General features: G+C 39.7%; 4 protein-coding genes across 14 annotated transcripts in view; 2 read left to right on the top strand and 2 right to left on the bottom strand.

Moving 5' to 3' along the window:
- Positions 1-3,019, top strand: part of LOC123503974 (ankyrin repeat domain-containing protein 10-like) — a 35,885-nt gene extending 32,866 nt beyond the window's left edge. For 3 of the 4 annotated variants that reach the window (XR_006674662.1, XM_045254145.1, XM_045254146.1), the window contains exon 7: positions 406-542. Coding sequence is in view for 1 of the 4 variants with exons in the window: in XM_045254149.1 (XP_045110084.1) it covers positions 406-572 (167 nt within the window). In the remaining 3 variants the exon portion in view is untranslated. Of the gene's footprint in view, positions 1-405 lie in introns of all 4 variants that reach the window. The other variant, XM_045254149.1, reaches the window with a different exon arrangement.
- The window catches only part of LOC123503982, a 61,433-nt gene extending 51,176 nt beyond the window's left edge, over positions 1-10,257 (bottom strand). For 2 of the 4 annotated variants that reach the window (XR_006674666.1, XR_006674665.1), the window contains exons 1-2: positions 10,101-10,253; positions 415-501 (exon numbers count right to left, since the gene is read on the bottom strand). The gene's annotated coding sequence lies outside the window, so the exon portion shown is untranslated. Of the gene's footprint in view, positions 1-375; positions 502-10,100 lie in introns of all 4 variants that reach the window. The other 2 variants (XR_006674667.1, XR_006674668.1) reach the window with 2 other exon arrangements.
- A 2,760-nt stretch (positions 10,258-13,017) lies between these two features.
- Positions 13,018-16,983, bottom strand: LOC123503970 (tRNA pseudouridine synthase A-like). 4 transcript variants are annotated; one of them, XM_045254135.1, is made up of 10 exons: positions 16,646-16,855; positions 16,078-16,192; positions 15,793-15,958; positions 15,527-15,693; positions 15,102-15,274; positions 14,731-14,837; positions 14,393-14,493; positions 14,044-14,249; positions 13,658-13,816; positions 13,018-13,546 (listed from the first exon to the last, which is right to left on the bottom strand). In XM_045254135.1, exons 2-10 carry the CDS (start codon positions 16,169-16,171, stop codon positions 13,283-13,285), a joined length of 1,437 nt encoding a protein of 478 aa, XP_045110070.1. In that variant the 5' UTR covers positions 16,172-16,192; positions 16,646-16,855; the 3' UTR covers positions 13,018-13,282. The 4 variants fall into 4 exon arrangements, with proteins under 4 accessions (XP_045110070.1, XP_045110068.1, XP_045110069.1 ...); XM_045254133.1 differs by lacking the exon at positions 16,646-16,855 and adding an exon at positions 16,869-16,983 and having other exon boundaries at positions 13,019-13,546; XM_045254134.1 differs by having other exon boundaries at positions 13,019-13,546; positions 16,643-16,854.
- A 5,106-nt stretch (positions 16,984-22,089) lies between these two features.
- Positions 22,090-26,302, top strand: LOC123503969. 2 transcript variants are annotated; one of them, XM_045254132.1, is made up of 4 exons: positions 22,090-22,258; positions 24,468-24,625; positions 24,998-25,091; positions 25,854-26,302. In XM_045254132.1, the coding sequence occupies exons 1-4, from the start codon at positions 22,256-22,258 to the stop codon at positions 26,076-26,078; spliced, it is 480 nt and encodes a 159-aa protein (XP_045110067.1). In that variant the 5' UTR covers positions 22,090-22,255; the 3' UTR covers positions 26,079-26,302. The 2 variants fall into 2 exon arrangements, with proteins under 2 accessions (XP_045110067.1, XP_045110066.1); XM_045254131.1 differs by lacking the exon at positions 22,090-22,258 and adding an exon at positions 23,944-24,057.
- Positions 26,303-27,058: the final 756 nt, after the last annotated feature.

The raw sequence follows: 27,058 nt of genomic DNA, 5'->3' as shown, positions 1-27,058 counted from the left end.
CATGTTTAATTATTTTGTCCTCATTTTTCTTGTCTATGCCTAATCTCCATATTTCTCCGAGAGAGTCATAGCTATCAACAATTCTAAACTCCCCAATGACTAAAGTCTGTGATTAGAGAAAAAATGCTTTAAGAAATGTTTCATTGGCACATTGTTAACAATTATGAGTAAATCAAATGGTACAGTTGTATTCCTGTATTGACTATGTTGAAAAGGAAACTTAGACCCTCATCTCACTGGAATCTCACTAGATCTTGAAAGGAGTCACATGAATCACTCCAGGAGAATGTAATGAAATTATTACTTATATTACAAAATATAACCTAATTTCACTTCTGTAATAATTTTGAGTAATACAAGTGAGTTTTTACTAACCATGTAATTTTTTTTTGTATCCTGACTTAGATGGATTACCTGTGAAGAAGCTGCAGCAGCACCACAGCCAGGTCCAAGCCCCTGCTACCATGACAGTCTCCTCCTCCATGGTGGACCACTTTTTAACTGTCAAAATGGAGGACGGTTATGAGGCAATCAACTTTGAGGCAATGATGGCTGAGGTGCATGGTTGCTAGTTAATTGCTTTCATGTTTGAAGAAAGTTAAAAAAATGTAATGTCACTATAATTTTCTATCCATAAGCAAGTAGCTTTTTTTTAAGTTATGAGTATACAAAGTAATGAGTGATATAAATTTAACTGATTATTGAAGAACATCTAGCATATGATGATTTTGTATTGGAGTCATTCCCATTCTAAGGATAACTACGTATATTCTTTGGAGTGAAACAGTAATCCTACTAGTTGACTGGAGTAAGTGACGGCTCCACACAAACTGGAATAGTCTCCTAACCCCACTCTCTTATTACATACCAAAAATCCAGGCACAGCACAGGTGGCCACACATGTCACAACAAGGTTCAACAGTGTACATTAGTTTACTGCTGCGCTTTCATAATGATATTCGTTCTTACTACACACCTACTCCAATCCAGAGACCATAGTACCTGGTCTATAAGAATGGTATGAGTGACCCCCCTCCCCCACACACACACATACTTGAGAAGTATATTCCATATAGCGACAAATAAGGCTATTGTACAGAGTTAGTAGCTGGGGATGTTAGAAAAATTGGCAGAAACGACTCAGAATGGCAAACATCATAGAAGCTAGGGCACTCCTCCAGTGAACTAGCTGGATCTGGTGTTGGTCATCGTGAAATTATGTAAAAAACCTATCCAGATATTTAGTATACATTTTCACTGCATAGGTATTCATATAAATACATTCATCTGCACAAGAAATGTAATCTCTAATCTGTTCAGGGTGGTCTGAGTTATCCTTACAGTGGGAGTTCTTCATTATACATACCAAAGATTTGTCAATTTTTGAGAGGGCAAATATATATGGGTTTTATTTCATATTAAACACAGTACTGCTATTTATAAGGTAAGCCTCCACAGGATGGCTCTGGGGAAAGGAGATGATGAGATCCCCAGTTAATCCATATGGCAGGAGTTTATGCCTAGTCCTCCAAACAAAAGTTGGAGCTTAGTGCAATAATATTGTATCTTAAGTCGTGTCGGACATATTTACAACTAACTACTGATGTCAACAATTTAAGATTTAATAGGACTTGGTTATTAGTAATGTTACTGCCTGTTATAGGTTATTCTTATTACAAATGCAAAGATTGTTTTCATTATTGCACATGAATGAAACCTGTTTTTGTAATTTCAACAGTATATAGTAGTAATGACTACCGTTTGTGTTCATGACTAAGTGCTGATGGTTATGAAGTATATCCAGTAGCCACTAGCATCAATTATGATGGCAATGGGCTAACAAGTTATGGTGATTTGATGTACTTCACTGAAAGTATATCTTTAAGTTATCTTGATGGAACTTGCATTTAGTGTAGTGAGGATCATTGTTAGCATTTATTATAATTTAGTTTTTTATTAATTCCCTTTTTCATATGGGTGACATACAGTAAAGAAGCTGGAAAGAGAAATGAAAGTAGAGTCAAAAAATACAAGTGTCTTTCTGCTTCCTTCTTGTATGGTGGGAAAGCATCCAGTGGGAAGGCAGAGGAGCAATACCCCACCTTTACCCCATTGTCATATACATCATGCAGGGAATACAGAGATATGTGTTATGTAATATCCATGTCTCAGTGACTAAATAAATCAATATTATTATTGTTACCTCCAGATGTTGCTGATGATACCTTCTGCTTTTTAAGATAGTTGTTTTAACAAGGGGCTTGACCTACAGATACAATTTTCCTAGAGGCATTAGTATGTTTATCAGCGAGGAATAATTATCACATACACAATATAGATTAATAAATTTCCAGAATCTCACAAAACCTAATGTCACATCCATTATGTATATTGAAGCCAGTGAGTTTATAAATTTGTCAAACTTCTGGTACATGTGCATGAGAGAGTTGAAAGAAGTTTCTTGGCATGTTCTATACCTTCAATGGAATCTTTTTAATCCATGAGCAACATAAACCAGACTCACAGATGTGTGTAATCTGAGGTCCCCCTGTATTGTAGAATATGGGTCATGGAAGTACAGGTACATACCATTTTTACATAACATTTTATACAAAACATTTCTTTATGGAAATGAAAGAAGTTACTAAAATAAAAAAAAAAAATGAAAATTTCAATTCTAGGTCTCCATGTATCATTACAAGATCCATGACAATGTCTATGTCTAGTAGAGACATTCTAAAATGTTATGTAGGGTGATGGTCATTTCTGAACACTGTAGTTACAAATTATAAATGTACAAATGGGTGAGAAGTTAAGAGCCATTAATTGTTAGTTTTGTATAATTGTTTATATATCTAGTATGCCCACAGCAGCCTTAACTAGATTCCCATATAAATTATGAGTGAATATAAGCATCAACTACGACACTGTTAAAATGAGCGTGAATGATCACATGATTGTTTTAATACAGTGAGAGAATTCTTATGGAACCTAAATGGAAATAAAGTTTGTCTTGAACTAAAAGTGTTTTAGATTAGTACAGCCTAATTGCAAAATGATAATATTTGAACATTATAATGTCCTACTTATTTCAAGAGTTTTGTCATGATCCCTTTTCATATGTCTGTTTTGCATTGTTTACAATCTTTAGTGGCACTCAATACAACATGCCTTGTAAGTTTTCTCACTTTTCTTTCATTATTTTAAGTGTTAATACTTTGTGGATATGTACACTCTGTACAGAGTACTGTAGTGTTAGAATTATAACAGTATGTATTTTCTTACAGGATTACAGTTATGCTTATTTAACCTGAGTAAAGCTTGGTTAGTGGTAGCCAAGTCTTTCTACCTCACAACATACCACTGATAAGGTAATAAAAAGTTTGATGCTGTTAACTCAACAACGTGCCATTAGAGCTAATTGTTTCCGTCACCCCGCGATGCATTTTTTTTTTTTTTTTTTTAAGATTTTAATAAGAATATCCCCAAAATAGACTTTCCCAGTAGTCAGAAATATAACCCCTCCTACTACCATTGTTTTTAAGGGAAAAATTTTTTGAATAACATGGTCTCCAAGAATTCAACCCTTGCCTTAATTGAGTTAACTATACACAACCATATTGTGGCCATTATGGAAGCTGTGCAGAAATGGAGTCATTTCTTGACCAAACAACATTTTGATCTAATTACTGACCAACGTTTTTTAGCCTTCATGTTTGACAACCAGAAACACACCAAATTACAAGAAGATCCATGAATAGCGGGTGGAGCTTACAGCCTTCAGTTATACAGTACATCATTGCCCAAGAAAGGAAAATGTAGTGCATGACACCTTTACTACAGCCTTTGCTGTTCCACTACAAGTTACTCATCATTTGTACTTGTCGATTTATACGATGGACTTTGTCATCTTGGAGTAACCCGTCTTTTTTATGAGATCAAAGAATCTTCCACTTTCCACTGAGGACGTCAAGGCAATGCAACCCATGGACAGGCTAAGTGGTAGCTTCAAAGGACCTCTTCCGACATCTTCGCGCAACTCGTAGATAATAGATATCAGTTTACAGTATTAAATAAATATTCATGTTATCCATTTGCCCTCCCATGTCCAAACATGAATACTACAACAGTAATTAATTGTTTGGAGCAAATATCCAGCCTGTGTGGGATACCTAACTACATTTACTCTGATCAAGGAACGTACCTTTATGGACCTCTGTCTCAGAAAGATGTCGCAACAAGACGCACCAACGGCAATGGGCATTTGGAGATGTTAAACGGAACCATATGGAAGGCAATACAACTGACTCTTGAGTCATTTAATTTGCCTAATCAGCACTGGGAGATTGTACTTACTGATGTGTTACATTCAATCAGCTAGATCTCTTCCATGTAGTACCTCTACAAATTTGTCACACCACATGAATGCTTCTTCGGGTGTGTGCTATTCACCACGGTCGTCTCCTGGTCACCCAGCTAGGCTTTCCCCCCCTGCCTACACCTGCGGAAAGAGAGCTCATACTGACCGATCTTCAGGTAGGACTGAGACTATATAAATATTCTCACCAGGAAAGCGAAACCACTGCTAGGTGAACAGAGACTACACATCAAAAGGCTTGCCTATTTGTCTTGTCGCTTGACCGGGACTCGAACCCGGGCCCTCTTGGTTGTGAGCCGAGCGTGCTAAACACTACACTACGTAATATGCATGTTATTCATCACGGTCGCCTTTTGTTCACCCAGCCAGCTTCCCCATTACAGAGTGAGCTCAGAACTCATAGACTAATCTTCAGGTAGGACTGAGACCACAACACGCTCCACACAGTAGGAAATATTAGAGACGGAAAGATGGAAGAATGGAATAAGGGGAAAAAATGGAACGCCCAACTATATAGGTATGGCATGGCAGGGACTTGAATTCGAACTGCCTCTCTGCATTGTTTGTGCACTGGACGAGTGGACAAGAGCCTCCCAAACGTGAGGTGAATAGTGAATACAGTGAGGGCGTGAAAATGTCTGGTCAAAAAACACAGTTGTTTAAAAGTACATAATGAAATTGTTTGAATAATTAGATATGTGTCCTTATTAATTAACACTGGTGGCAGGGACCAGGTAGCAGGTGGCATCCCCACCTCGCTGAAACAAGCTGTTCAAATTATCACTTCCTCATTTCAGTATTATGAGCATTGGCAATATTATTTGCCTGTCATGCCTGTAGGCCTGCGTGCTTACTAATTAGTGCAGGAAAATGTGGATACGTTGGTTTGGCTGGTTAAAGGATTATGTGTCTTGACAATCCAGTAATGTGACAATTGGAAATATTATGTACCATAGCTGTGTGGCATTGAGAGTATTGCCACTAATCTCTTGAAGTCAACTGTCACTCACTCGACTAAATTTACATCTACTCTTTTCATTTCTGATATTCGACCAATTTTGGATTTCGCATCTCCAATAATCTCTTAGATTTCTGGGCCAAAACAGGCTCCTGGAATCTGTTCAACACAGGTGGATAAAACAGATTACCGGATTGTCTGATCTTCCATATTCTGATAGGCTGTCCACATTGGGTTTGTTCTCTGTGAAGGGCAGAATGCTGAGATAAGATCTTATATATTGTTAGTGCATTTTTTATGATCTCTCCATCATCTCTCCATTTGACATCTTCACTGTGTCCCCAATGGTTGGCACTAGACGCCATAGTGAATGCAACATTCACTGTGAAGCCCGCAAACGTTTTTTCTCTTGCAGAATCATTCTGAAATTAAATTCACTACCCCATGATATTGTTGATGCTCCCAGCCTCCCTACATTGAAGTCCAGATTGCAATAATTTTTAGGTGACGATTTGTTCTTCTAATCTTATGTTTACTCCCTGATATTTTCATGCTTTATTTTTCTATGAATAATACACTCAACCAGTCATTTATAAACATGTCTGAGTAGTGCTGCCTGTGTAACCTGACTGGAGTATCTGTCTTGAACTCTTGGGCCTGTCCCTCTCTTGTCCAGTCTGGCTGGACTTAGGTTGGCAAGGCCCTACCAGGTGAGTTGAACCCAGGAGAGATCGATTGTGTTATGTACAGGAAGGGCAGGGCTCAACTGCCACACTGCCAACACTGGTACATAACACGTTCATCATATCCATAATACAAAGTCCAGGGTTAAGGATTGAGGAAGGTACTGAAGCCAGTGGAAGCCTCGTCAGAGTTCACTTGATGATTCTTGTATTGGCTGTGATAGGAATTGTAACAACTGGTTTTGTTCTACCTCCATGTGTCTCGGTATTCCTGAGCCTCTTGTAGCCAGTATTAAACAGTACGGCGGTGATTCTATCGCTAATATTTGTACTGACTGTCGTTCATCCAGTCGCAGTAATGGTGCTGGTGGCCAAGACAACACTGCCTTTAGTCAACTCCTACAAACAGTTAAGAAACTATGTGAAACAGTACAAACACTTTCCTCCCAAGTATCATCCATGCAACAACACACTTGTACATCCTACTCCACACAATCAACAGAACAAACAAACAGACAGATAATAAGAGAGGAGATCAAAGAAATGAGGGAGAGAGAAAAAAGAGTAACATCAGTTATTGTTAGAGGCATAGATGCCACCACTGATGATGACTTTGGGGCAACCTTTGACCCCATAGTTAACCACCTTATTGGCAGATCACTAACCTTATCAAGTGTTGATTGTATAAACAGAGAGAAGAAACTATTCCGTATTAAGATTGACGACAATACAGTACGACTCACATTTACATAAACAGAGACTTGACATACGTGCAACGCAAAGAATTAGTAGAACGTAGAGCTCAAGCAGCCTCAGCCAACACCACCGCAGCTGCTAATTTAAACTAGTGTTTCCCAGTCCAGCTTCAAGTCCAGCTCATGTCTGCTATAAGTCACTAATTATTTGTTTATGTAATGTTAACAATCTACCAAACAAACTTAATTACATAACTAACATACTGACTAAACACAATGTAGACATATTTGCTGTTACAGAGACTTGGTTACTTCCTTCAATTACAAATGCCACACTTTCTGTTCAAGGCTACAACATGGTTCGTACAGACACTACAGGTACAATACATAAACATGGTGTAGCATTCTATGTAAGGAACACTCGAGTTTGTCTCCATACCAGTTGTCTGTTCAAATGTACAAGTTATTTACCTTTATATCCCTTAAATTACACGTCATAGTTGTCTACAGACCACCACCTTATTCACACTTCGAAAATGACCTCCTGGTTAACTTTCTTATGGAGTATTGTTTGAACAAAGATGTGGTTATCTTGGGGGATTTTAACCTACCAGCCGTTGACTGGACTTTGAAGGAAGCAATGTACAAAGATTATAACATTTCTACTCAACATTTTATGAATTGTTTCATATCTCTTGGCCTTAAGCAATGGGTTAATTTCTCAACTTTTTACCCATCGGGTAACACACTAGATTTAGTATTTACATCTGAGCTTGATAGAGTGGGAACTATTACCTCACTCTGCCCTATGCCTGGATGTGGTCATGTTCCTATATTACTTGACTATTTCTTTTCTACTAACTCTGACTCTGCTACAGTTCCCACTAAGAGAGCATGGAACAAAGCAAAATATAATAAAATCAACACTTACCTTTCCAATGTTGACTGGGATTTTGAACTTGCTTATCTTTCATCTGATCTAATGTATGAAAAGTTTCTCGACATTGTCACATCTCTTATAGATTTCTATGTACCACTAAAGCCTTCCAATCCCACTTTTAAAACCTTCAAGCCTCCCCACCAGTTAAAAAGAGAGCGAAACAGATTATGGTCATCATACAAATTACAAAGGGCTACACATGGTCGCTCGCTCCCCTCAAGCTCAAATTGCTTTAAATAATTTCAATCATGTTAATTCTCAATTCAGAAACTTCCACATTATTTCCCAAAGAGAACATGAAGAGGATCTTGTAAAAAACTTGTGTCATAACCCTAAAGCTGTGCACCAGTATGTGCACAAGAAAAAAGTTTGTGACCCGACAGTAGGTCCTTTAAAGTTAACAGATGGATCATTAACCACTGACTGTTATCAGATGGCTGAGTTATTTGCTGACAGTTTTGCCTCTGTTTTCGAGAACAAAAACTTGTATCCTGCTCCTCACCAACATAGCGACTCCCAAATAGCACATATTGACATACAACAGGAAGACATTCGTCAGAAACTCTCTCTACTAGACCCTAACTCCAGTATGGGCCCGGATGGTATTCACCCTCAACTGTTAAAGTCTTGCCCAAATCTAACTTTTCCACTCTTTCTTATTTTTAAGAAGTCAATGTCAACAGGCATACTTCCTAGGAAGTGGAAAGTATCTCAAATTACCCCTATTTTCAAAAAGGCTCCCGCCATCAGCCGTTAAACTATAGACCAATAAGCCTAACATCAGTGTGTTGCAAGACTCTTGAACGCATAGTGGTTGACGGTCTTACAGAATATCTTAATAGTAATGGCATTTTATCTACAGACCAGTTTGGCTTCAGGAGTGGGAGATCAACTGAGGACCAACTACTGCTTACTTACAACTCTATCACATCATGGCTAGACAGTGGATATACAGTAGACTTAATTCTGTTTGATTTTTCTAAAGCATTTGATGTTGTCAACCACACTATTCTCCTACAAAAACTTTCCTGTCTTGGCATCTCTGGTGTCCTCCTACAGTGGATCAAAGACTTCCTCACTCAGCGAACAATGTCTGTTTCTGTTACAGGCGTCCCAAGCAGTCACAGGTTAATCCCCAGTGGAGTACCCCAGGGTTCAGTTCTCGGTCCTTTACTTTTTATTATCTATGTAAACCACTTACCGTCTTACATAAAGAGTGATTGCAAAATATTTGCTGACGATCTAAAGATTTATCTGCCCATTCGTAACTTGCCGCACACCCACACAGTTGTTGACATATCTAACTGCCAACGTGATATCAACTCTATATATAGAATATCAAACTCCTGGGGGCTTTCTTTAAATATAGATAAGTGTGTCACACTGAGATTCAACAGAGGCACTTTTCCAGAGCAAGACATAGGCCCATATAACACCTACTCACTCAATAGTACAGATATACAAAAGGTTAATGCCCACAAGGATCTTGGTGTACTGGTTGACACTTCTTTACGCTTCCACATGCACATAAAACTACAGTTAACAAGGCTGCAGGTCTGGCAGCAAATTTACTAAAAGCAACTATTTGTAGATCACAGAATTTTATGCTAAATCTGTTTATTACACATGTAAGACCACTACTAGAATACTGTTCATGCCTATGGAACACATGTTATCTTGGAGACCTAAAGATGCTAGAAAGTGTTCAGAGGTCGTGGACTCGACACATAGACGGAATGACTGGACTGTCCTACAAAGAGCGTTTGTTAGCTCTTGACCTCTACTCTGTACGTGGACGCCTTACTCGTGCTGAAATAATAAAGTACTGGAAGATCTTCCACTCTGAATGTTCTATCTCTCCCGAAGATTTATTCATCACAACACATGCACATACTCGTAGACACCGTTTTAAATTAGCTCACCAGTACAGTTCAGTGGATCTTAGATCTCGATTTTTCTCATTCCGGTGTGTCCGTTTATGGAATTCTTTGCCTGACCATGTTGTTGCTCTGAACTCGCTGCCATCCTTCAAATCAGCCCTTCAGTCATTTAGGCAACATTCTGTACGACTTTGTGGAGTAATATGCATACACACAATGTGCTGCTGTTTGCTGCACAATAATATAACCTGCATTTCTGAAGTTTCAATGGGTACACATTACAGTCCAATCAGTTTGTTACAATCATCCAGTAATCTACACCTAAAGTTGACAGGCGTACCCATTTTCCTACTCTTCATTGTATTTTTTCTGGTTAGGGAGCTAAGGGTGGCTAACCAGGTGAGTAAACCCCAGCTTTTCCGCTAACAGGCAAAATTCTCCAAAGTAAGTATCCATGCAAACATAGCTGGCGGGAGCCCAACCTATCTTTTCCTAATTTCCTGTCTTGTATCCGTCATGACACCTGTTACTTGAGGAGCCTGAAAAATAATTAGTCTCTCATTTACCTGTGTGGTGAGTCAGGGGGCTGCATAACAGCTGAGACTGCGAGAAAGACGGAAAACATGATGGAGCAGCGATATACAGTCATCTTAACGGGGGGCTCGCTGGCTCAATGGCTGACGGCCCAGCCCGGCCGGTGTGACTGGCGGTGTCACATGTGAATCACGCACGTTGTAGCCCGGCTGGCTTTTACAACAGCTCTGCCTACCCATACTTTTTGTTTCCCACTGCTTGAATTAAGGTGGGTTCACAAGTGTAAATTTGCGACTAAAATTACAAATCGATAGAGTTTTCGACTGAATATCGGTGCGACTGAAAAACCAGTCGTAAAACAATACCAACATGTTGATTTAGTTCAGTCAATTTGCGACTTCATTTACGTTGTGACGTCAGGGAGAAAGGTTTGAAAATGGGGTATCGATGTAGAAAAGAATAATTTGGAGTTGGTGAGGGAAAAAGAACACATCTGGGACCCTAAATATGAATTCTATAGTAATAAAAAAAAAAAAAAAAAAAAAAAACTTTCGATGAGATAGCTGCCACTCTCCGATGACTGCTTCCCTCTGTGCAGGGTGTTATTAGAGGTGAGGACTGAATACTTGTGATGATTTAATTTGATCGCAATCGTCGTCACCAAAGGAAGACATCTTGTTGGGTAGCTGTTTGTTTACACTCGCTTCTCGCTAACCAGATGATACTTCCCAGTCACTATGTGTGAACATGTTCGGACTAGAAGGGCTCAGTCGATACTTCTAGTGACTTGCAATTTCAGTCGCATATTGACATCTCTGAAAACGCGCGCACTTATTTCTTGTTTCTACATTTATTGATTTCGGTTCTTGCTTTCTATTTTCTTAATTTTTGACCATATTTCCCAAAGAATATACGCAAATTTGTTTTGTTTTTGTGATATCATTAGATAGATAATAGGTCCCCGATTTATCTTCCGATTTTCCCTGGTAGGGATATTGCCATTTTCTATTTTTCTTTCTGTGGCATAGGCAGGGCACTAATGAAGAATATGGGATTTTTTTTTTATTTATTTATTTTCAGTGGAAGTGGGCCTGTGGCCAGCAGTGTTGCCAAATCAAATTTTCACATGATGCTACATACTAGATACATTCTAAAAAAGTCGCTATATCACACGCTACGCAGTCCCCTCCTCTTGACGCCTCGCTGCACAATACTTTCTTTTCTTTCATCCTTATTTTGTAGTATTCAGTGGTGCAAGAGTTAACCAGTACTCATAGTCATTAATCCCTTTCTCTGCTAAAATCTGGAACCTTGCCCCTATCTCTGTTTCTACCTTCCTTAAAGTCATTCAGAGAAATAACTCAGAATGTCCAACTTCATAGAAGATAAATTAGCTAGAGATGAAGTTTTCAGTATAGATTATAAGTAAAGGACAGACCTAGAATGTTCTGTGTAGAAGAGAGGGACAGTTGAGTCATTGAAGAAGACACTCAAACTGTCGTCCCTCTTCAGTACATGGACAAATAAGGCCCCTGTACAGAGAGCAATTGATAGAGGAATGGGTGATGATAAAGACTGGTACATAATTGTTCAGCAACATGTATTTCACTTAGGTCGTCTGCTGGTCACCTAGCCAGCCGTGAGCCGTTTCCCTACAAAGAGTTCACAGCTCATACTGACAGATCTTTGGATAGGAATGATGAAAAATAACATTATGTTTCCACAAGCAAATTCATTATCATTAGCTTTATAACTTACTGAATCTGAAGGATGGAGAATGAAGGCGAAAGATGATTGACTCAGTGATACATGTTGAAAAATTTCAAGAGAAAGATATAATGAATCAATGGTTAAAAAATTTGAAGGACTCTTAATTAAGACAAAAGTTAGTGATGTATAACCATATTACTGGCACATATCATCAGGGCAAAAACTTTACAACTATAAGGAATGATGGAGTTGGAATAATATGTTCAAAACTTTTGGCAGAAACTTCATTTTTCTATTGCAAATATATATTCATAACAAAATGTTAACAATACCAGGCAATAAAATGTGTTTTTTGGTGAACATGTGACACTGCAATAGACAGTGTACAGCATCTTCACTTCAAAGTGGCTCATAAAACAATTCTCTCTCTCTCTCTCAAATCATATTCCAGGATACAATATTTACCATGATGCACACTTACAGAAACACATTTCTATACATGTATAAAGAAGGGCATATAAAAGTCTTGATTAAGTGTTCTGAAAGATTAAAAACTCAATACACTCAACCCTCTGCTGCTCTAGAATTTGATCTCATTTCATCAAAATTATGGTAATTTTACAACTGTCATATCATGTTTAATGGAGGTTCTGAGTCCACTATAACAGCTAAAAACTCCTGTAAGGATAACTAGATCCTTAGATTGTCTTAGCTCCTCTGAGGACTGTTGTGAGTGAACCGAGAAATTTTCAGCATCTCTTGATATGGCTAGATGTAGTTAACTGTGGTGCAAAGAGAAAACTGGTGAGAAAATTCTTTGTACTGTATCTGAATATTGATGTATCTTAGGCCAAACAGCCAATAAGCATTAATTTCTTTGCTGAATTTTTTGTAATACTATGTAATTTTTGTCCTAATAATACAATACTGTTACCAATTGGCCATTACAGCAGAGGCTTGAGTACACACACACACACACACACACAGTGTAGTGTAGTGGTTAGCACGCTTGACTCACACTCGAGAGGGTCCGGGTTTGAATCCCGGAGGCGGCGAGGCAAATGGGCAAGCCTCTTAATGTGTAGCCCCTGTTCACCTAGCAGTAAATAGGTACGGGATGTAACTCGAGGGGTTGTGGCCTCACTTTCCCGGTGTGTGGAGTGTGTTGTGGTCTCAGTCCTACCTGAAGATCGGTCTATGACCATTGAGCTCGCTCCGTAATGGGGAAGACTGGCTGGGTGACCAGCAGACGACCGAGGTGAATTACACACACACACACACACACACACACACACACACACACACACACACACACACACACACACACACACACACAAAACAAGAACAAAAAATAAGTAAATAAATATGAGTGGCTTAAAGTACAATTGATCTAACTTGAGTACAACACACATTTGTACTATTTCTATAAACCATTTAGTATATGAAACTTATCTCTTGTAACATTTGAAAAATATGTACGTATATGTTTAACTTTAGAGAAGAATTAGCTATTTGGACACTTTGCTTCACTTACATTTGAGGCCTCTCCTTCTGATTGATCTGTATTACTAGGAACATTCAAACTCCCCTCAACATTAGTTCCAATATGCCCATTAGTTATCTCTTTCAATTTTCCCACACCAGATGTCACTGGTGTTTCTTTGCTTTTATGTGGAGAGACTCTATACTGGTCCAGGTCATCTTCATCTTCATCTTCTACCTCATCATCACTCCCTTTGGTTTTAGAAGAGAGTCCAGAAGTATTTTTCTGAAGAAAGAAAAATATACAGTTTACAACTGGAAAAATGCTGAACTACAATGTCAGGATATTGATGACTAATCTGTACATGCAGTTTTTCTTCCAACTCTTAACATTTACCGGCAAAGTCACCTCAGAGGTGCTGAAATGATGCAGGGGAAGGGTTGACAACCACTGCAGCATGGACTTGTCTCGAATTTCAGTTTCAATGATGCAGGAGTCAATGTTATCCTCTCGAAACTCTTCAATCTTCTGCTTCTCATCCTCCCAGGTGAGGGGCTATAAGTTAGATAAAAGTTTAATGATTACTGTATTCTAGTAGGCAAATTTTCAATCCCTTACAGTATTGACACTGGTTTCTTCTAGCAACTTACAACACCAGCAGGTGTACATACATAAGCAAAGCATTAGGTGAGAGACAAATCCCTATCTTTCTGATGCCTTGCTTCCTCAATGGATGTGTATTCAAAACTTCAATAGTTATGTAACACACACAATATACAAACCTCATGAATCCCATCTGATCCATATCTCTTGTTGTATTTGTTGTAATGCGGCTCTTCCAGTACAAGGCCAAGACCAGGTGCTATGGGCACATCTAAGCGGGACTCCTTCCATGCTCTAGCAATGACTTCAGACCCAACCAGACCCCGGCTAATGGCCATTGCCAGGCCCACCATCTTACGAATTTGATGAAGCATGAAACTCTGCCCTGTCCAAAGGATTAGACATATTTACAGCAAAAACAAAAATTACTAAGACAGATACAATAAGGACCAGAATGAGCAAAATCTAATGAATTTCTACTGAAAACTATTGAACCAAACTAGATGTTCATCACACAAGACAATATACCTTTGATTTTTATCAATAGCCATTCCAGCCCATTTCGCTCAAAAGGTTGGCCACAATCAATGTCCATAATGTAGCGATTGGCACTGGCATCCTGGGCTTTCCTGAAAATCAAAACAAACACTTCTAAAACTATCCATTCATCTTTTTAACTTTAATATGCTAACACTTAGGAAGATAGGTAAGAAAATATATTTTTCAACTAAATGTAAAATCCCCAAAACAATGTCAACATCACCTCAGGGCTTAGACTATTGTGGTGGTGAGTACAGATTACTTATCTGAAAGATTTGGAGATGGTATAAAAAAGAAAAGTAAAAAATAAAAGTGGGTGAACTTACTTTCGAGCAGTAAAATTATGGAAGTTATGAGTGCCTTCATAAAGTTTGAGAATATTTCTCAACCCATCCAATACTTCAGGAGTGATACGGTAGTCCTCTTTTGCCTTCTGAAATAAGACAAAAATATTATATTGATAATGTATTCAATAATGTATGTAATAATTAATATCATAAATAAAATTCATAATTCAAGGTAAAATACAAATGAGTGACAAAGGGGCAAACAGTGTTCTATGTGGTACTAAAAGTTCTAGAAAGGGATTCCCACGATCTGTATCCATCCATCGTTGATGCTTTTTATGATAATGGAATACAGAAATAAATACTTAATACGTATGAAGTATGATGCAGTATGAAATCATAAATATTACCTCTATTTCTGGAGCAAAGGCGAAGGTTGGACACATGTAAGAATACGTCCGAGAGTCACACCAAGATTTGCAATTGAAACCTTTAGTTGCTCGTCGAATGGCCATAACACGGATCTGACTGCAGAGATGTTGATTGATTCTCACTACCATATCTGGTATGGTCACATCTTCAGCTGAAAATTCATAAACTTGTAAGAATGAATGGGACTTATAATAAAAGCACAGCAGATGCCTACACTCAACTGAGTAATAGCTGGTAAGATGCATCTTTGATCACATGCAGGCAAACAATTAAGATATTTAATTACTTCCATTATGTGTTTTCAATGAATAATTCTATTACATGGGCCCAGTCAATATTGTTTCTTGACATATTTTTTCCCACTGCACCAATGTGACAATACTCTTCTGGTATTCACACTTACGGAGTTTAACAGACACCACCTGGCGAGCTGCTGACACCCCCTTGTCTGTACGAGCTGCACGTTGAAAGTGGAACATCTGAGGACAGGTACAGCCCTCCTCAGTCATTAGGTCAGCATGCAACATGGCAGTCAAAAGGTCATCTTCTATGGTACGGTAACCTGGGTTTCTGTTGAATTAATATGGATGAGCACTTCATCAAACTTTAGTACTAATTAGTAAGATACAGCATGTACAAAGTAGTGTAGCTTATCTAGCAAATGTATACCTCTGCATGCCTAAATAGCCTTTGCCACAGTAAGAGAGGAGGAGGGCATATTTTCTCCGTTTCCTTCGTACAACTTCCATGACTCCATCAGGTGTGGTGTCTTTGTGGAAGCGTTTCTCCTCATTGGTACTTGCCTCAGGTTCAGCTGCACGCTTTACTCCACCTTCTGTTGAGCATTCAGATATTTAGAAATATTAAACGGAACCTCAAGAAGCTTACCAGGCAGAAAACATATACATAGTGCACAAAATAACAAATCTAGATAACCTGTACAGCTTTACATACCTTGGCTATTTGGGATCATAATGTTTGAGCGAGACATTGCAGTAGAGGAAAGTTGGCGCAGAATACAAACTTGCAATGGAGAAAACCTCAGCATCTAAACTTGAACTTTCACAGGCTAGAAAGTAAGATCCAGTTATAAATAACATATTGGACTCAAGGAGTATCCAATCCCTAACTATAAGAGATAACTATGCAAGAGCATATGGTAAAAGTCAAGAATAGGACCTCCTCCTACCATATTTATCTTGCTCATTCTTGATTCTAATCATTCTCAAATCTACCATCTATGTAAAAAAGCAATGGTGTGAAAGTTGGATGTCAAAAAGATTACATATATAGGTACACTCATAAGTATTGAACGGTGCAAAGGTATCTGGATAACAAAGTAAGTCTATCAAGTGACATTACAGGTATGCCTTTTCCTGCCAGCTGCCAATGACAGAGTAGCCGACCAGACAAGAAGAGTAAATCTGGGGCCAGGTGGACATATTGCTTTGCACTAGGGAACCATCCACGATATATCTTGCACCCAGTATCGGTAAAATCATGTGTCACTACTGCATACTACCAGGTGCGGGTGGTGTGGAGGCTTGGAGCGGCGCCTGTTGCCTCCACGCGGGGCAGCCACACCTCCTCTTCACCGCCATCCTACGCCCTCACCGCCTCTTCTGCTGCACTGGCTAAGTCCCGACACAATCACCCTTTAACCACATTCATCTACTGAACATCAAACATCCACTCATCATTGTGTATAGTACAGGATAAAATACCACTACAGACAGTTTACATACCTGAAGGCTGATGATGATGATGGTGCTTCGGGTTGAGAGATGAGTCTCTAACGGTGTACTATATTGTGATGTTGTCCAGCCTACGCAACGGGGACGCTTCAAGTGTTCCAAGTCATGAGCTTGAGTTGTTACTGAAATTTGAGAGCTTGGGCAGATTTCCCAAGAGACTATTTTACAAGGTTACTGGTCTCCTCTATTTAATTTTCATCTCTTCTTCATGGTTACTAACTAAGGAGAGCAATGAAGTTAGACACGGCTGGAAGCGGCACGGAGAGGCTACCAGAATAAATAGGGTAGTATGGGAAGAAATGCAACTCTGAACACTTCATCAACGCTGTTACAGGATCCCACCTGAACATTCAATGAAACCCAACCAGGAAACACACACACACACACACACCGCGTAGTGTAGTGGTTAGCACGCTCGACTCACAATCGAGAGGGTCTTGGTTCGAGTCCCGGAAAGCGGCGAGGCAAATGGGCAAGCCTCTTAATATGTAGCCCCTGTTCACCTAGCAGTAAATAGGTACGGGATGTAACTCGAGGGGTTGTGGCCTCGCTTTTCCGGTGTGTGGTGTGGTCTCAGTCCTACCTGATGATCGGTCAACTACGAGCTCTTTCTGTAGGGGAAAGACTGGCTGGGTGACCAGCAGACAACCGTGGTGAATAACACACACACGCACACACACACACACACACACACACACACACAGACCGCGTAGTGTAGTGGTTAGCACGGTCGTCTCACAACCGAGAGGGTCCGGGTTCGAGTCCCGGAAAGCGGTGAGGCAAAGGGGCAAGCCTCTTAATGTGTAGCTTCTGTTCACCTAGCAGCAAATAGGCACGGGATGTAACTCGAGGGGTTGTGGCCTCGCTTTCCCGGTGTGTTGAGTGTATTGTATTTTCAGTCCTTCCCGAAGATCGGTCTATGAGCTCTGAGCTCGCTCCGTAATGGGGAAGGCTGGCTGAGTGACCAGTAGACGACCGTGGTGAATTACACGCACACACACACACACACACACACGCCCGGTAGCTCAGTGGTTAGAGCGCTGGCTTCACAAGCCAGAGGACCGGGGTTCGATTCCCTGGCCGGGTGGAGATATTTGGGTGTGTCTCCTTTCACGTGTAGCCCCTGTTCACCTAGCAGTGAGTAGGTATGGGATGTAAATCGAGGAGTTGTGACCTTGTTGTCCCGGTGTGTGGTGTGTGCCTGGTCTCAGGCCTATCCGAAGATCGGAAATAATGAGCTCTGAGCTCGTTCCGTAGGGTAACGTCTGTCTGTCTCGTCAGAGACTGCAGCAGATCAAACAGTGAAACAGTGAAACACACACACATACACACACGCCGGCTCGAACCATGATATACTATACTATTAATAACAATCGAATATTTACATGAATCTAATACGAAATAAAAACTATAAAAGGTTGCTTCATTCAAAATACAATCAAATAAACTGACATAATTTCTACATTGAATAACAACGGTACTACAATAACTGTGCAGCTGAATATTGAGCCTACAAAGTACAATATGACTGATGACAGAAAAAAGTACATTATGCACCGTTTCCTGAAGCAGCAGTGAGAGCGTGTGCCCACTGAGGGAATGACGGAAGCAAACCAATTCGGCACACTGTAATAGCGTCATAATGGTGCAGAGAGAGAGAGAGAGAGAGAGAGAGAGAGAGTGGCGATTCCATCAGTAGTCTCAACAGGTGCGTTACGGATGGACGACAGTAGTTACTTTCCCCGCTCAAGACACCACAACCACCCAGCCAGGCTTTATCCGCCGCACGGATGCACCTTGTGTCTTGGTATACACCAGAGATTCTCATCCTTTTCTTTATCATTAACACTCTCGGCTTAATGCATCTCTCCATTTATCCCTTTCCGTACAAAAAAATCATTAACCATCTCTCTCTCTCTCTCTCTCTCTCTCTCTCTCTCTCTCTCTCTCTCTCTCTCTCTCTCTCTCTCTTTGCAATCAAATATTTCATGAACTATACTACTATAAATAAAAAAGAAAAGTTATCGGTAATGTTTGATCAAAGTATCAGTTTCTTTTCAGAGATAGAATCTTCTCTCTGCTTTGAGAAACAATTTAAGCTTCGCTGACACTACTGAACCAATTTACTGGTCGGGGGAGCCCTACTCAGGCTTGAGCGGGTGTGTACCAGAGCACGCTCGGTGTGTCACGCTCTCTTCCCTTCGCACACCGGAGCTTTTTCCGTGCCAAAATGTTGATGATGTTACGCCAAGATTCCCATGTTTACAATACTTTCATATTCCTACAGTCACGTAAGGAAAGTTTGCACGTTAAATAGTTTACAAAGATCCACCAAGAGAAAAGAAACTTTCGCAAACCGGCCGTTAAGAAAAAGAACAACAGAAAAAGAGCTTGTCATTGCGACTTCATAGAGGATTGTGAAGGAGACCCAGTCACTGTTAAACTCTCCAATGGACTTTAGACTCGATAGATAGATGGATAGATAGATAGATAGATAGATAGATAGATAGATAGATAGATAGATAGATAGATAGATGGATGGATGGATGGATGGATAGATGAATAAATAGATAGACGAAGAGATAAATAAATAGATAGATAGATGAATGAATGGAGAAGATACTATAGACACCTGTCGCTATACGGTAAAGCCACTGCAAAGAAGTTAAGTGTTGATCATATGACAAATTTCTGAAGTTGCTAATTTCACACACACACACACACACACACACACACACACACACACACACATGTCATGGAAATGGGAAAAAGCGAAAGACGACCAGTGGGAATCTATGGGACATGGAGTAGAACTAGAAAAAAGTAAAAAAGGAAAAGGACTTGGGAGTGACGATGGAAGAAAACAATCAACCGGTAAGCCATATTGATAGAATTTTCAGAGACATATAATTTGCTAAGGAATATTGGATTAGTATTTCACTACATGGACAAAGAAATGATGAAGAAATTGTTAAGTACTGTAATAAAACACAGATTGAAATATGCAGGAGTTGTGTGGAGCCCCCATAGAAAGAAACACATAAGGAAATTGGAGAGACTACAAAAAATGGCTACAAGAATGGTTCCAGAAGTTAAAGGGATGTTATATGAGGAGAGACTAAAAGCTATGGATCTACCAACCCTGGAACAGAGAAGAGAGAGAGGGGATCTGATACAAGTTTATAAATTGATTAACGGAATGGATCAAGTGGATAATGAGAAACTAATCCTGAGAGAAGAATATGACATTAGAAGCACAAGATCGCATAGTAAGAAACTGAGGAAGGGAAGATATCTGGGAGATGTTAAAAAATATAGTTTCCCGCAAAGATGTGTTGAGACTTGGAACAGTTTGAGTGAGGAAGTGGTGTCAGCAACGAGTGTGCATAGTTTTAAAGAAAAATTGGATAAGTGTAGATATGGAGACGGGGCCACACGAGCATAAAGCCCAGGCCCTGTAAAACTACAACTAGCTAAATACAACTAGGTAAGTACACGTTAATTTTACAGCCAGAAGCTGGAAGCTTGACGAATGAAGTCATGTCAATATCGTTGCATTACTAAATTTATTTTTGAATGGCTTTGCATAATATTGCGTGTGAAGGTGATACAGGCCATTTCGCATCACAGCTGACGATTAAGCAGCGTGAAGACTGCTGAGGCATGAGGGAAACCCTAGAGAAGTAAGTCTCAGATTTCTGATCAGATCTGATGAATATCCTCGTGGTTTACGTAAGGTCTTGTAATGGAAATCAATGAAGTTCTAAACTTTTTGCATCGAAAATGGAAGAAAAGTCTTTACCTTCGATTATTATTTACTCATTTATTTATCTATTATTTTTTCATTACGTAGATAATAAATTATTGCCTTCTAGCTCCACCGAAGCCTTTACATTGATTCTCAAGTTAGTTTTAAGTTTCACTCGCTGCTGTTTCTCTGAGGCAGCAGCTTACGTTGTGCTTTTAGTGTCAAGAGAGGCAAAGCTCACGGGCGGCAAATATTAAGATAGCGAATGAACATCTGCCAGCGACACGCATCACTTGTTTGTTTAAACACTGCCTCGATGAGAGAGAGAGAGAGAGAGAGAGAGAGAGAGAGAGAGAGAGAGAGAGAGAGAGAGAGAGAGAGAGAGACTCAAAATTTACACTTAATCAACTATGGCTCCCGGGCAGGGTAAGGAGGGAGGGTCAAAGGGTGGGTGAGGAGGGAAAGTACCATGCAGGGTGGGAGAGAGGGAGGGAGGGAGGAAGCAAAACACTCGCCTCTCCCTACTCTGCTTCCCGTGTCTTAGTATATGAGGATCTAATGTGACGCGCAAGATATACATAAAAATCTTTAATTTTCTCTCTAATAAACTTTTATGGAAAATCTAGAAGCACCATCATATTCAGGAGTATTTTAAGTCTGTGATGACGTTTTATCTTAAGCATAACCTCGCAATGGCTGGACATAATGATCATAAGTATAGCAGTCTGTAAACCAACAAATATGATTTTTGACTTATTCTCGGCATGACTACTTTATTTCACATATATCTATCTGTTTATTTATTTTCTTAACCCTATCGGTTGAAAATTATGACTGCTTCATTCGGGAGACGTTAAGAAAATAATCGCCTAACTTGTGTTTCGTCCGCTTTTCCATCAAATTCCATTTTTGAATTTCCAGATTGAATCCATAAAGCTGAACACGTAAGATTTATGTAATAGAACGCCATTTCCATGAGGGCCCACAATGCTCAGGCCTGAAGTGCTTGCAATCCCCAACCCGCTGCCTCACTACAAACCTAATGATTACATATAAATTATTGTTTTCACTAGATTAATGATTGTAATAGCTTTATGGTCTTCCTATGATTGCCTTAATTTTTCAGCAGTGTTCACCTCTGCTTTCTTCGTTACTGCTATTACTTTCATATTGTTGTCTCAGGTTTCCTCGTCCAGCGCCCGGATATTCGCCAAACAACGTGCGGTGATCGGACACGTCTCTTTGTCGCTTTACTACCACTGAGACAAAAAAAAAAAAAAAAAAAAAAAAAGAGAGAGAGAGAAAAAAAAAAGGCTCGAAAGGAACCGTAAGACGTGCTTTCTCTCCATCGAAATCGCTTCCAGTCATGAAGTGAACAGTGATGGTGATTATTGGGGTGGGTAGAGGGGGTGGATGGAAGGTGGTCGGTCACGGGTAGTGTGGACGAGCACATGATTTTCTCTCGCTAGTACTGGAAGGTGTGTCGGTGGTAGCGGTTGTGTGTAGTGAGGTGCTGCACTGTTTCTCTTTCAGACCTTGGTGTGCCGCAGGGTGTTCGTTGTGACGCTTCAGTTTGCGTTGGAGGCCTCACCGCTTGTTTGGTGACTGTGTTAGTTCGCAAGTGTTAGCAATGGTGAGTGGATGTTGACTTCATTGTATTTTGCTATATCTACACTTAGTATGCTGTGTTAATTCCAGCAGGTTTGCGTGAGTGTGGCGTATGAACGTCATGCTATAGTGGCAGTGTTAATTTTGTCATTTGCTTCATGAGTGTTATATAATATGACATGAATTTAGTCCACAAATTACAATAGCATTAATTCAACCCCTGAGTGTTACGTAGTGTCACGTATATATGAACATAATTATACGTTTCAGTAACAAGTATCATAATTTATAATCGTACATTTAATTGAAGCAGCAACAGGAAAATATAGGATGCTACTTATGAAGCTGCGTCCTTACTTGCAGAATGCACTTCACTGTCAACATCACTAACGCAAGAAGGTTTAAATGGCGTGGAGAACAGACCGTCCTGTGTAGTACCGGGCGTTCCATAAGTCTGGGCACATGGGAGGGGAGGAGGGGAAACACAAAACCGGCGGCCGCTCTGGATGCAAGATGTTCAATTCTGCTGCAATCTTTCGGTGCCTAAGAGCCCAAGACAGCATAGTAGATTGAATGATCTCTCTAATCAGAGACATGGGTTATTTTCTACAAAATTAAACAAATTAGAAATCCTATAGCTCCAGACTTATTGGAGACTCGGTACATAATGATGCCTATCTAGGGACAACGGACAATGTGACTGTAAAACATTACATCCTTGCAACAAGACGTTTCCAATAAACAAACATATTGAAAGAAAAAAAAAAAAAAAATATGAAGTAAGATTAATTCTTTTCCCCAGCTTTCTTTCTTTCTCTCTCTCTCTCTCTCTCTCTCTCTGGTAAAACACGCACGTGTGCGGAACGCGAGTTTTTACCACTTTAAAGTGTGCAAGAAACAAACACTAGTAAAAAGTGTGTCATGATTAATTTTTTTCAGGAATTCTTATGTTTACTTACATTACATGACATTTATGTTCATTGTGACGACGACGATGACGGCGTATTGATGGCGATAATCTACTACTACTGCTACTACTACTACTACTACTACTACTACTACTACTACTAATAATAATAATAATAATAATAATAATAATAATAATGCTGCGATGATGATGATGATGATGATAATAATAATAATAATAATAATAATAATAATAATAATAATAATAATAATAATGGAGGAGGAGGTGAAGAGAAACAAAGTGTAGGGAGGTGAAGAAGCATCAGCGAAACTAGTAGGGAATAAACTCACCTCCCTACACCTGTGTTTCTCTTCATCCTCCTCCAACTTGTCTGAATGTCTGAACAATAATAATGTTAATAATAATAATAATAATAATAATAATAATAATAATAATAATAATAATTATAATGATAATAATAATGATAATATGGTAATGCTGCTGCTGACGATGATATAATGAAGAGCAGGAAAAAACATAACATCATAAATAGAAAATTTTTCTTCCTAACAAACAGACCACCGTCATTCCATTGGGACCTCGGTCAACAAAGGCACGTGTTTAATCTGCATGCAAAGTTTCCCTGAGTCATCGCTGTTAATAAAATAAACGGTTTCTCTTGAGGCCCGTTGGAGCGTTTGTTTGGCCCACATAGACACTTTCATCTTCCCTTCGGGCCAACTTTCCTTCTTGAACTCTTTGCTCCACCACCACCTTCAGTCTCTCTCAGTATAGTCGGTTTTCTTACTTCTCAGTACAGGTAATAGTAGCACCGTTTACACACATGAGCCTCGGTGCATGACTCTGTACATGTCATGGATTAACTCGTGAGAATGCAGGATTTCACTTCACTAGAGGTAAATGGTTATCGTGAGAGAGGAGTAACTGGAAACACTAGCGTGAGGGAGAGCAGTGGTAGGGAATGGTGGTGGTGGTGGTGATAGTTCTCTTATCTCAGCATCGTTTAAGAAGAGCCACAGGGGCAAAACTCTCTCTAGCTGAACGAATTAGAAAGACACCTTTGTTCATTGTTCATGCGTGTGTTTGTGTTCGTGTGTGTTAGTAATTAGTCAGTTGGTTTAAAGTTGATTAGTTAGTTAGTTAGTTAGTTAGTTAGTTAGTTAGTGTGTGTGTGTGTGTGTGTGTGTGTGTGTGTGTGTGTGTGTGTGTGTGTGTGTGTGTGTGTGTGTACTCATCCGATTCATCATCTGATATCACAACTTTCTCCACAATGCTTCCATACAATGATACGCTTTTTATCGCCTAGCTTGGAGGACGGACGTGTGGTGCGAGGCGCGTGCTGGCGGTGGTGGTGGTGGCTGTGATGGTAGCGCACTTAGCTCTGGCTGATGACTATGACTGCGGCTACAAGACAGTGTGGCTGGAGAAAACGGAGTACAGACCGGTGCCTTACTACAACGGAGGGTAAGTGAGCGTTGTTAACAATCTTGAAATGCAACGTTAGGGACTGTCACCATAATTGTCAATAACAGATGAATGTTCACTGTTATGTACTGATAAAAGTTACAGTTCGTAGTTGAGACATACTAGGTTACCTCAAGCAAGTGGATGTACACTACTACTACTATAACTACTAGGTAAGCACAGACCACAGCTGAAAATGTATATATGGTTTGAAATTAAACAAACTATTTTCCTGTGTACTAGTTTTACTCTCTATGATTGTTCAGGAGGACAAGTTAACATCCTACTGCCACTACTAGTACTACTACTACTACTACTACTACTACTACTACTACTACTACTACTACTACTTTACCTCTCTCTTGCCCGCAGAAAGTCGGTGGCTAACACGTACGAGCCGGTGTACCTCACGACTACGATCCTCAACAAACAGTCAGTGCCTTACTTCATCACGCAGACCCAGAACGTAAGTGTACCGGCACTGCAAGTATTGAAAGATAGATAGATAGATAGATAGATAGATAGATAAATAGATAGATAGACTGATTGATGAACTAATTTGATAGATAAGTGAATGGATAAAAATATTCACATATACATAAACGGATTGATAGATATATGGAAAGACAAAAGTCATACACATTTAATTTCAAAACTCAGTCCGCCGTACATTATTTTCACTATAGTATACATGAGGATGAACAGAAATAACACAACGGGTATAAACAAACATGAAATACTATATGGTACGTATTCTGAAACGCTTTGCTAACTCACTCTCTCTCTCTCTCTCTCTCTCTCCACAAATATTTCCAAAAGTCAAAGGGATGATAAGCAGGATTCTGAAGGCTGTTTCTCCTGTTAACTCCTTCGGTACCATAACACCTTTCAATATTCACTCTGCTTACTATTTGGTGATTTTATACAGGTTCAGAAACTTATGTGGGGAATTGAAATAGGTAAAATTGAGGCCATTAATCTTTTAACTTCCACAGACTCTTCCTAATGTCAATAAAATGGTCTAATAGTACACAAAATTCAAGGTAAAAGTGTGTCCCAGTATTGAAAGGGTTAATAATTCAGAGATCTTGTCAATCTGTCACTGCAATCATAATAATATCATTCAAAAAAGATCATTCCAAATATAGCCTTTTGAATGTGGCGGAAGTACAATATAGGAATATTTTGCAATACAAAGAACACAATTCTGAACCATCGCCCTCCACAGGTGCCCCAGTTCGTCACCAAGAAGGCCACGCTGCCCCAGTACATCACCCACACCGTCATCAACACCCTGCCCAAATACATCACTGTCACCGAGAAGTCATACGTCACTGTGTACGCCACTCGAACACGGAAGAGTTACGAAACCATCTGCCCCAAAGGATACGGCCACGGGGGTCACGGTGGCCACGGGGGACATGGCGGATACGGAGGGGGACATCACCACTGAGGTAAACAAGGAGTGGAAGGTTTTTATAGCCGCGGCAGGACCGTGAGAAGAGTGATGGAGTAACGTGCATGATGATTTATCATTGTTGTTGTCACTGTTATTGTTGTTGTTAGTCTCGTAGTATAACCCAAAAAGTGTATTTTCTATGTCACGAATTCCACGTATGTACTACTCGTGCGTGCTAATACATGTTTTCTAGTCCTTGATAAACTTGCAAACTTTGATGTATTTTTTCTTTTAAAACGCCATAACGCTTCTGACTACAAGCCTTGATAAAAACATTATTCGCTCCGTGTATTATATATCCTGAAAGTTGCTGATGGAGAAATGAAGTGTGTGTGTGTGTGTGTGTGTGTGTGTGTGTGTGTGTGTGTGTGTAATAGTACATTTTCCACACGGTTCGCTTGCACGTGTTATTGAGTCAAGTTTGGTCATGTGGTGCCTAAGATGCGTCAGTGGCTGGATTTACCGTCATGTGCTCTCTCTCTCTCTCTCTCTCTCTCTCTCTCTCTCTCTCTCTCTCTCTCTCTCTCTCTCTCTCTCTGGTGTTCGAGCGTCGTCTCGTTTCACCACCATAAAAACAAAAATAATAACAACACTATTTATCACCAATAACAACAAATAATTCATGAACGTGTAATATTCTGGTGTCATCTTTCCCTGCAACTCGTGACCACCAAGTCCCTGAGCTGAGATGGTGGGCGTTTGGGGGGACTGGAAGGGCGGGACGCGACTTCCTGCACATGATAAGCAGAAATTCCTCAGTGTGCTTTCCACTTCAAATCTTCTGATGGGTATGGCCGCGCTAGGGAAGATGAACGCTTGTTGATTAATAGTTATAGCAAGAAAACCATTGGGAAAGTTTATGATGAATATGTCACGTAAAGTTATCGTTGTTGTTGTTGTTGTTGGTGGTGGTGGTGGTGGTGGTAGTTAGTAATCAAGTGATTAAAATTTATGTGTTTTATTAAATAAATTGC

The sequence above is a fragment of the Portunus trituberculatus genome, chromosome 15 (assembly GCF_017591435.1).
Source record: "Portunus trituberculatus isolate SZX2019 chromosome 15, ASM1759143v1, whole genome shotgun sequence".
In the NCBI taxonomy this organism is placed as follows: Eukaryota; Metazoa; Arthropoda; class Malacostraca; order Decapoda; family Portunidae; genus Portunus; species Portunus trituberculatus.
The sequence above is the reverse complement of the archived record's forward strand: the minus strand, read 5'-3'. Positions and strand labels throughout refer to the sequence as shown.

Excerpts from the sequence above, each read along its gene's own strand:
- LOC123503970 (XM_045254133.1), bottom strand. The coding sequence starts at position 16,171 with ATGCTGAGGTTTTCTCCATTGCAAGTTTGTATTCTGCGCCAACTTTCC. Across the intron at positions 15,959-16,077 it reads TATGATCCCAAATAGCCAAG|AAGGTGGAGTAAAGCGTGCA; the intron begins GTATGTAAAGCT and ends AATGCTCAACAG. Across the intron at positions 13,547-13,657 it reads CCTCTGAGGTGACTTTGCCG|AAAAATACTTCTGGACTCTC; the intron begins GTAAATGTTAAG and ends TTCTTTCTTCAG.
- LOC123503969 (XM_045254131.1), top strand. The coding sequence starts at position 24,034 with ATGCAGGATTTCACTTCACTAGAG. Across the intron at positions 24,058-24,467 it reads AGGATTTCACTTCACTAGAG|CTTGGAGGACGGACGTGTGG; the intron begins GTAAATGGTTAT and ends TTTATCGCCTAG. Across the intron at positions 24,626-24,997 it reads GTGCCTTACTACAACGGAGG|AAAGTCGGTGGCTAACACGT; the intron begins GTAAGTGAGCGT and ends TCTTGCCCGCAG.